This window comes from Danio rerio, chromosome 13 (genome assembly GCF_052040795.2).
Source record: "Danio rerio strain M-AB ecotype USA chromosome 13, GRCz13ab, whole genome shotgun sequence".
In the NCBI taxonomy this organism is placed as follows: domain Eukaryota; kingdom Metazoa; phylum Chordata; class Actinopteri; order Cypriniformes; family Danionidae; genus Danio; species Danio rerio.
Genome location: NC_141033.1, coordinates 3221592 through 3232028, shown reverse-complemented (window position 1 = coordinate 3232028; position 10437 = coordinate 3221592). Strand labels below are relative to the sequence as shown.

The 10437-nt window shown below is 35.7% G+C and overlaps 2 protein-coding genes across 11 annotated transcripts in view; one reads left to right on the top strand and one right to left on the bottom strand.

The window, feature by feature from the left end:
* Window positions 1–10437, bottom strand: part of arfgef3 (ARFGEF family member 3) — a 973876-nt gene that overhangs the window by 109968 nt on the left and 853471 nt on the right. The gene's annotated exons all lie outside the window — the stretch shown is intronic.
* ubr2 (ubiquitin protein ligase E3 component n-recognin 2) overlaps window positions 2594–10437 on the top strand; it is a 60316-nt gene continuing 52472 nt past the window's right edge. For all 10 annotated transcript variants that reach the window (XM_087278800.1, XM_087278799.1, XM_087278801.1 and 7 more), the window contains exons 1-3: window positions 2594–2681; window positions 5194–5453; window positions 9853–9931. In XM_087278800.1, the coding sequence (XP_087134926.1) occupies window positions 2598–2681; window positions 5194–5453; window positions 9853–9931 (423 nt within the window). In that variant the 5' untranslated portion in view covers window positions 2594–2597. The remainder of the gene's footprint in view (window positions 2682–5193; window positions 5454–9852; window positions 9932–10437) is intronic.

The window sequence follows — 10437 nt, the reverse complement described above, 5'->3', positions numbered from 1 at the left end:
ATATATATATATTATATATAGCATTATTTTAGAGAAATAATGCACATCCCGGAGATGTGGTCCTGATAGCTCAGGGGTGTCCAAACTCAGTCATGGAGGGCCGGTGTCCTGCATATTTTTACTCCAACTTGCCTCAACAAACCTGCATGGATGCTTCTAGAAAGCCTAGTAAGAGCTTAATTAGCTAGCCTAGGTGTGTCTGTTTGGGATTGGAATTAAACTTTGCAGGACACTGGCCCTCCAGGACCGAGTTTGGACACCCCTGTGATAGCTGGATTAATATAGCAAGCAAGGCTTGGAATATACATTGGAGCATCAATTCACACATGATTGTGTGACATAGGCCCTACAACTATTATATTATTTGTTTTCTAATTAATTTATGCATTGCTTCAAGTTACTTTAATTGTTTTCTGCTGTGTATTTTTCCTAATTATTAACATGTTTAATTATAATAGGACCTAATTTTGAACTCAACAAACTACCTTATTGGTTGGTTCGCACATTCATACTTTCACAGATTATTATTATTATTTTTTTATCATATCATTATTATTTATTTTGTTAAGATTTTTTTAACCCTCAGATTACAGGTTTTTACATAGTTGTTTCTCTGTCAAATAGTGTCCTATCACAACAATATATAAATAAATGCTATTTATTCAGCTTCCAGATTATGTACTCAAATTTCCAAAAAAAAAAAAAAAAAAAAAAGGACACTAACTGGTTTTGTGGACCAGGATCACAATTTTCATCATTACTCTAGTCTTCTCAGTCACACAATCCTTCCATAACTCCTCCCAATCGGGTTTCATGCTCAATAAACATTTATTTTATTATAAATGTCAACATGATATATCTTTTTCAAAGATTTTAGAACAGCTTTCAAGTCATAAACACCATTTTTGAGGGGTGTTTACATTGAGGTAATGCTAGTTTTGCAAACGTTTGCCAATATGTTAACCCTCAGATTACCGGTTTTAAAATAGTTGTTTCCCTGTCAAATATTGTCATAACATCACATATCAATAGAAATCCTATTTATTCCCCTGCTGAAAAATCCAGCTTAAACCAGCCTAAGCTGGTTGGCTGGTTTTAGCTGGTCGACCAGGCTGGTTTTAGAGGGGTTTTGGCCACTTCCAGGCTGGTTTCCAGCCATTTCCAGCCTGGTCTTAGCTGGTCAGGCTGGGAGATGACCAGCTAAAACCAGCTTGACCAGCCTAGCCAAGCTGGGAGTCCAGCCAAAACCAGCTATATCCAGCTTAAACCAGGCTGGTCAAGCTGGTTTTAGCTGGATTTGGCTGGTCATTTTCCAGCCTGACCAGCTAAGACCAGGCTAGAAATGGCTGGAAACCAGCCTGGAAGTGGCCAAAACCCCTCTAAAACCAGCCTGGTCAACCAGCTAAAACCAGCCAACCAGCCTAGACTGGTTTAAGCTGGATTTTTCAGCAGGGTCAGCTTTCAGATTATGTTGTAAACTCAAATAAATAAATAAAAAATACACTTATGATTGGTTTTGTGGTCCAGGGTTACAATTTTCATCTTCGGTCTTTGCAGTCACACAATCCTTCCAAAAAGCCTATTTCTTTTCCGTAAGATTTTAGAACAGCTTTCAAGTCATGAACACCATTTTTCCACATATCAATAGAAATCTTATTTATTCAGCTTTCAGCTTATATGGTAAACAAACATTTCCAAAAAATGGACAAGTAGCCTATTGGTTTTGTGGTCCAGGGTTACATTACTCCAGTCTTCGCTGTCCCAAAATTCTTCCAAAAACCGTTCCAGTGGGTGTTTACGTTGAGGTAAAGCCTGTTTTATATTCACTCACTCAGACTTTCTCCATAATAATGTAATTTTAGACAACTTTGGTAATTCTAAATGGGCAAATCATATTAGCACACTGCAGCCATGAAGTTGGTTTATATTCACACATTCAGTAACAACTTGTGACATGGTCTCTATATTGTTTAGCTACCACGCTACTTTGAATATTCGGTCTGAAGCATGACTTCAAATCAAGCTCTGTTTAACTGACTGTGAACAATGTTATACTTTGATAGTCACGGCTACTAATATGATTTCCCTATTTAGAATAAGTAAATAAAACTTTTCTGAAATGCTTTTATTAAGGAGAAAGTTAGAATGAGCCAAATATAAAACCAAATTTACCTCAATGCCAGTAACTATCAAAGTCCACAGTCAAATGGGGTTGTTTTGAAGTCATATATGTGATTGCTATTCAATGTACCATGGTAAGCAGTATAGTGAGGATATCACAAGTTGTCACTGACTATATGTGCGAATATAAAACTTCACCTCAGTGGTGTTTACTAGTAAAATGACAACACATGAGCTACAAGGTTTGGAAAGACAACTTTTAATCAATTCACAGTTTGCAGATGTACTTGTAAACCACACGTGAGGAGGGAGCGGCTGTTTTTGTGCACCGTCACCGTGGCAACAACAGCGACACTTTTCCATTAGTCAGCTGAAAAGTTTTGCCAGCTCCTTGACGGAAGAAGGGCGAGCGGCTGATTTCCGCTTCCTTCACTGCTGTTGCTCCTGCTGGTTTGCTGGTGGCCACTGAAGTAAAGATGGCGGCGGCCGAGACCGATCGTGATGCACCGTCCGCTCTGTGTAGCGAATTCCTCAATTTCTCCGCTAAGGACACCGCTGCGGTAGGCGACAGTTTTATGAACACTACGCAAAATTTCTCTACTGGCGATCTGTTTGTGTTTGGTTGCAAAAATCAACACGTTGGCGATGAATTGTCAGTTTTTTTTTCTCGCTCCTCATCTTGTTTTGCTCAGTTGTTCCTGCTAGCGCGCTAACAGCTAACGCTAGCCTGTGAGATTTTCACACCTCAGCCTAAAAAAACGCACATCTGACACGCCGTTTGCATACATTATCAGTTTATAAATATGGATTTAGTATATATATTTTTTTATTTAGTGATTTTTCGGGTTTAGCGTATGGTTTTGGTTTCAGTGATATTTTAAAAGGATCTGTCAAGAGTTGGAAAAACAACATTGGCTGCTTTGTTCATCATCTATACGTCATTATGTTTATCCTGCTATTAACACAGTTTGACAGTCGCTTTGAATTGGTTTATACAAATAAATAGTTAAAATAATATATATATTTAGCATTTTTGTGATAATGGTAATATGAGCTGTTTTTCTGGTTTCCTTCAGCAGGTGCTGGAGAACGTTGTGGGTTTGCAAACTAAACATTAGTTTGATATTCCAGCTATTCTTGTTTTTCTTTTCATTTGTAAATTGATTTACCCACAACATTTCCATGCCACGTGTATCATATAAAAAAAGTAGGTTTGTTTTGACAAAGTAATTCAGGTGGCGGTTGTCTGAACCACAAGACCTCAATTCACTGTGGTTGTGTTGTGTGATGAACTGAACGATAACAGTACATGTCCTGGTTATTTTGCACTTCTTTTTCATCACCATGTGCGTACAAAACGTGAACGTACATCACAAGGAGTTCTATATTGATGAGATTAAAATCTCTTTTGAACAATCTCAAAAGCACTTGGTCAATTGTCTGTATCTGGTTTGTTTAACTGTATTCTCTCAAGTCCTAAATCCAGGTTAGTAGGTCGATGTAGACAGTCATTGAGACTGCCAAGTTCTGCTTGTGCTGTATACGTAATCTCTGTGTTTCCTTTACAGCATGTGTTTCTGGCACAACAAACACATTAACTGTAGACAATGGAGACTAGATAGGTTCTTACAGTATTTACTTCAAAACAATTGCAAAAAAAACAAAACAATAGTTTCTAAATCAGAGTCTGTATTTGCATCGGATTATTTTTCTATAGTATATGAAATGCACAGTCAATTTATGTCACTTTATTAAAACAAATAAAATTTTATATATATATATATATATATATATATATATATATATATATATATATATATATATATATATATATATGAATGAATATATATGAGCTATTCCAGCATTAAGGATGTGACATTTGCAGTAAAAATTCAAAACATAAATTCACATAGAAAGTATAATTTAACATTATTTTGAAATATCTGTTGATATTTTCCAGGACAACTAACCACAAAGTTATGGGATAAAAAAAAAATCAATCTGTAAACTTTATACTTTAAATAAGGAAAGTAAAGCGTTATGGATGTGACCAAAAAAGCTTGCAAGTTTACAGTATACTTTGTACATATTTTGTAGAAGTTCTGTGAATTAAACTGCACAACCCAAAAGAAATATTGCTAATCAAAAGGAGAAGAGTTGGCTCTCTATAAAACAAACATGACTGGTTTTATTTTATTTTACAGTTTTGTATTTATGAGGAAAAAGTGTCGTTATGGATGTGACACTTCTTCGTTATGGAAGTGACGGATGTGTAAATTCCATTTGTGTGGCTTTAGTAATTCAAACATAATAGTTTGAAAACATTGACAGTCATTTTGAAGTATTTCTACAAGTACTGTAAAATACAAACCTACACAAAAAACTTCCATATTTTGGTGAAAATTTAATTCTTTTCATGGCAAGGTTGACATTTGCATGGAATTGGAATATATATATATATATTCGGGTGGCACAATATTGGAAAAATCTGAAAATGTGATATTTTGTTTTTCTGTGGTATTATTGCAATCAGGGTGCAAATTATACATTGACGATCAGGGAGTTAACTTTTTCAGTAATGTTAAATGTTCCAGCTTATAATGGAAAAAATCTATTAATTAAATATTTTATATTCACACTTGATCAAAGCAGTCTGCAGAAACACTTTGATTGACATTCTCCCTTTGTACGTGTCATCAGAATAGGAAAGCCCCACCCACTAGTGACCATCCCTCATTAGCAAAGGACGTTAGTCTTGCTTCTGAATCTGCCATTATGCTGATGCGCAGGCATTTGTAGCTCCGCCCTCTTTTGAAAAGAGCATAATCTTATTTGAATTAAAAGCAACAATCACCAAAACAGCATAATTAGGATCAAAGCCTAAAATGGTTCGTTTCAAAGAGTTATAAAACATTATTTGTGTGGCATTTTGAGCTGAAACTTCACATACACACTCTAGGGACACCAGAAACATATATTACATGTTGTAAAAATTGGCATAATAGGTCCCCTTTAATGTAAAGTACAATTTTTCTCATATTAAAAACGTTTAATTTACCCATCTTTCCACAGAAATGGCTACAGGTGAGCAACCTACCCAAAGAGGTGTACCAACACTTGGCCTGCTATGTCCCCAAGATCTACTGCCTGGGTCCCAACCTCAACCCTCAGAACGAGGACCTGCTTGCTCAGCTGCTGCTTCAGGGCCCGCTGGAGTGGTATCTCTGTGGGGAAGAGCCGTCCGTGGGCTTGTCCAAACTCGAACAGAACAACCAGCCGTCACAACTTTGTGGCCATGTGTTTAAAGTAGGAGAGCCAACATACTCCTGCAGGTACAGTGTCAATATCGCACAGGGCTTGAAATTAACATGCATCAATGTTTGAAGGGGTCATTTGGAGGGAAAATCAGTATTGAACACGTCATCATTTTTCTCAGAAATCATTTCTAAAGGTGCCATTGACTTGAAATTTTCACCAGATGTTGGAAGCATCCAAATAATTACAGATATGCAAAGAAAACAAATTAATTTAGAAGTTATGTGTAATAAAATGAAATGTTGCAAGGCAAAAGTATTGGAACACATGAAGAAAGGGAGGCATAGAGAAGCAGTGAAAGCCCAGACAGCAGCTGAAATCTCTCATTCGGAATCGGTGGACGTGCAACAACTTTAACCATGAGGTAAACACAATACAAAACTTTCCATCCGAAGCTCCTTCATGGGACTCCACACTTGTAAACAAACGCTCCATAGGGCTTGCGTGGCTCCTGCCCACACCTGTCAGCGCTACCAAGCCGACCAATCACAGAGCTTGCACTATGCATCGTTGCAACGTGTAGTTAAATTTTTTGAGAGGTGCACTTTAGCGACGGTGAGGGCTAGGCATCCTCCGGTAGGCCGACGCAGAAGTAAAAATCAGCTTTATTGTAAGCTACGTCTACACTAATCTGGTAAAATTTCGAAAACTGTTTTCGTCAAAAAATGCTCCATGTCCACACTATCGATTTCAATTCCGCCATCCGCACTAAAATGGCTGAAAACGCTTTCGCACAGATGTAAGATGCTTTTACCTGCAGCATATCCGCCTGCCGTTTATTTACTTTCCATCTCATTGAAACTTTGTCGCAAAATGTTGCCAATGTCACAATGTTTTGCTGAACATCAGCTTCCAGTAAACATTGTGTCCTTTGCAAGGAGGCAATATGGAGCATCTACAAATTGACTATTTTTTTATAAAGCTGTCAAATTGAACAGCATCCCAAACCTCTGCTTTACAGCGTTTACCATATCAGCTGAATTAGTCCTTTTTTTTTTTTTCGAAAGCTTTTATTGTTACAGTCCACGCTGCAACAAAAACGCTGATGCATCTGCTTTAGACAGCGCTGTCAAAAAGAGACGTTTTCATTTCCCAAAAATATGCGTATTTAAATGATAATGTTTTAGTATAGACATGGCCTTCAAAAGCACCATGTAATTTAGCCGTTCTGATTCTAAAATAGGGCGAAGCAGTGGCACAGTAGGTAGTGCTGTCGCCTCACAGCAAGAAGGTCGATTGGTCGCTCGGCTCAGTTGGCGTTTCTGCGTGGAGTTTGCATGTTCTCCCTGCGTTCGCGTGGGTTTCTTCCGGGTGCTCCGGTTTCCTCCACAGTCCAAAGACATGCGGTACAGGTGAATTGGGTTGGCTAAATTGTCTGTAGTGTATGATTGTGTACGAGTGTGTGTGGATGTTTCCCAGAGATGGGTTGCAGCTGGAAGGGCATCCACTGCGTAAAAGCTTGCTGGATAAGTTGGTGGTTCATTCCGCTGTGGTGACCCCGGATTAATAAAGAGACTAAGCAGACAAGAAAATGAATGAATGAATGATTCTAAAATAAATCTGCAGATGCCAAAAGTTCTGATGCTGTGGGGCCAAGACTGTAAATTTGGCTTTGTTCTCTCTTCCGGCTGCCGTTATCAGTCTCACACTATTATTATTCTTTTCTGAAAGCCTTGATAACCCCATCATTAAGTTGTTATTTTATTATTTAAGCAACCAGGATTGCAAAAAAGGATTTCTTGTACTCTTCCATTCACTGTGCTCTAAGTTGCTTTTGGGAAACCTGTAAATGTGCAAAGGCTTCTCGAGCTGCTCTGTCTGCTGGCTAGACAGATGTACTAGTAGATCTGCAGCAGAAGGTATACGTTAAAGCCGTTTTTTTTTCTCCTCATGCATGCGAGTTTGTAGTCATCTGACCTGGGATAGTGTGGGTCACTGCGTTCCCACAGACCTGGAAGTCCTGCCTGAATTAGGTCAGGTTGCAGTTAAGTTCTTTAAGCAAGATCACTGTAAGCCGGCTAAGAGACCGGAGGTGACTGGCTTTTCGGTACTGTTCTACTCTGGTGTGTGTGTTTTTTCTCTTTATCTGTGAAACAAATAAAAGGGCTCACACATGTGCCCAATCTTTTATCATGCAGGTATTATGAGATCAGCATGTGCTCTGGCTCTTGTGAATGGTGTGTGAAATATATCTTGCATCCTCAGGTGTTTAGTGGACAATCCTGTCATGTAATGTGTTCCTGGATCTGATCCAAACGCTAGTGATCTGCTTTGCTGTCTACCTAGGTTTCATCCTGTGCAGACCATGGAGTCTCGGAGCTGATTTTTTGCTATGCTCCCGGTGGACAATTATAGGGACTGGCTGATTTTAATAATAATAACAATAATAATAATAATTGTGAACTAGTGTTGATTTCACAACTGATTTGGCTGATTAATAAAATAATAAAAATAAAGCCGGTTTCATAAAAAAGGACATAGCTTAAACGATGACTAGGTCTTATGTAAGTATTTATAGCAATTATTTTGAAAAACACTGTACCAGTGAGATAAATCTATGGCATTGATGTATTTTAAGATTAGTTATTTATAGTTTAGAAGCGTTCAAATATGCAATTTAGTCTAGTTCTAGCCTTAAGCCTTGTCTCTTTCTTCTTCTTTTTTCCTTTTTTTAAAGATTGGACAAAATGTATAGCATATGTCAGTCATGAAGACATGTTGCTGTTTTTGGTAACACTTTACAATAAGGCTTCATTTGTTAATGTTAGTAATTGTGTTTTACTACCATACATGAATTAAGAATAAATAATACTGGTACTGCATTTATTGTTCATAGTTTTTGTTAATTAAAACATTTATCGTTGTTTATTTGTCTTCATTTTTACAGCACTTTGGGCCTAAAAAGTTTTCGAAATAGAAATTCATAATTGTAAGGAAGATCGACTAATTCAAAAAGAATTTATGCAAAAGTTTTTATAAACAATTTTTTTTAGCTTGTTTTTTAATTTTTTATTAAAAATGTCTAAACTTAAAATAAATAAAGAATGAATTGTAGCAGTTTAGTTGCAGAATGTTTAAAGCAAGGGACAGAGAGAAGTTGAAATTAATAATTTAATCATGTAGCATTGTTCTTTTTTATATTAATGTGAGTATTAGTCATCTTTAATTTAATAAACAATATTAACCGTAATGTCTATCAATAAATATAGATGCAGGAGTGGGATGCCAGACCATATTTTAGTAAATATAGCCAAGAAATGTACACCTTCTACAGATTTTTAAAATAATAATAATAATAATAATAATAATAGTAATATCATCATGTGAAATATAAATACACATTGAACATACAACTTGGGTTTACTTTATTATCATTATTGCGGTTTTAGAAAATCATGCTGAAATATGAGTATCATTTAATCAGACAAGGTTTTCAAGAAGAGCTGAAAATATTTTAAAAAAATTGCATAAAAACTTTATCCTGGGAAATTTGGAAATATTCCAAGTTGGAAACTTGAAGCATAATTTATTCAAAGGATACATATTTTTAAATAATACAAGTCAATTTTATCAATTTAACATCCCTGCTGAATAAGAGTGTTAATGTATTTTTAAAAAAAAAATTACTGCCAACTGTTTCCAAATATAAATCAACATATTTTATATATTGATTTCTGAAGATTTATTGATTATTATATATTGATTTCTGAAAAATCAGGATCCTGATGACTGGAGTGATGGCAGATGACAATTCACTTTTGCCCAATAGAACTACAAAATACTTTAAAAGTATACTAAAATTGAAAACCATTATTTCAGTTCGTAATTTTTCCCAATAATACTGTTTAAATCTGTTTCAGATGCAGGCTTGATAAGAATATAAATATATGACCATGAAAAGAACTTATTCTTTGCCATAAAAGTGAAATTACTCAACCTTCACACAGGAGCCTGATAAAAATGCTCATTTTATATAATATATATATATATATATATATATATATATATATATATATTATGCATCCTAATATATATATATATATATATATATTTTTTTTTTTTATATATATATATATATTAGGATGCATAATGGCATGCATGCTTTTATAACTTAATAGATTATTTGAAAATCAACTGATGCACAAACCACAAAACCTGGCCTTTTTTTTTATATGAAGTGTCTTCAGTGTTGCATATTTTAATCAAGACCAACAGCTAGAGAATTAATTGTAATTTAATCTGTGATGACAAGTATTTTGTTTTGCTCACTCTGACATTTGAGATGACAAATGGTATTGGTCGCAATGTTTTCTTTTAGGATCCATGCTTTTCTGCCAAACTATGAATTTGTACAGCTTTACAGCTATTATCCATCTGTAAAAGTATTTAACACATGATATTATTTGTCCTCATCAGGGAGTGTGCAGCCGATCCGACCTGTGTGCTGTGTATGCAGTGCTTCTTAGGCAGCGTCCACAAAGAGCATCGCTACAGGGTAAGAGCAAACACACGAACACAGCCTCTTGAACATGTGCACTCGTGGCATATGCCAAGAGTGTGAAGTCGGTCTGTAAAACTACTGCCTTTTTGAATCTGATGTCTCTCTAACAAAAAGAAAAAAATGTAGTAAAAAATTGCTGGAAAATGTAGCAAAGTTATTCTTGTCTCTGTTAAATGACGGATAATATAACATAGAATATAAAATATAAGTTACCAATAAAATAGTACTAATATACAGTCAAAATTATTTGCCCTTATGTGAATTTTGTTTTCTTATTTAAATATTTCCCAAATGATGTTTAATAGAGAGGACATTTTTCACAGTATGTCCTATAATGTTTTTTCTTCTAGAGAAAGTCTTATTTGTTTTATTTCAGCTAGAATTAAAGCCATTTTTTAAACCATTTAATATATTCAATATTATTAGCCCTTTTAAGCTATATTTGTGTTCATTTAACTGTGCCGCCAGGAGCAGCAGGACGCCCAATACCTCCCAATACA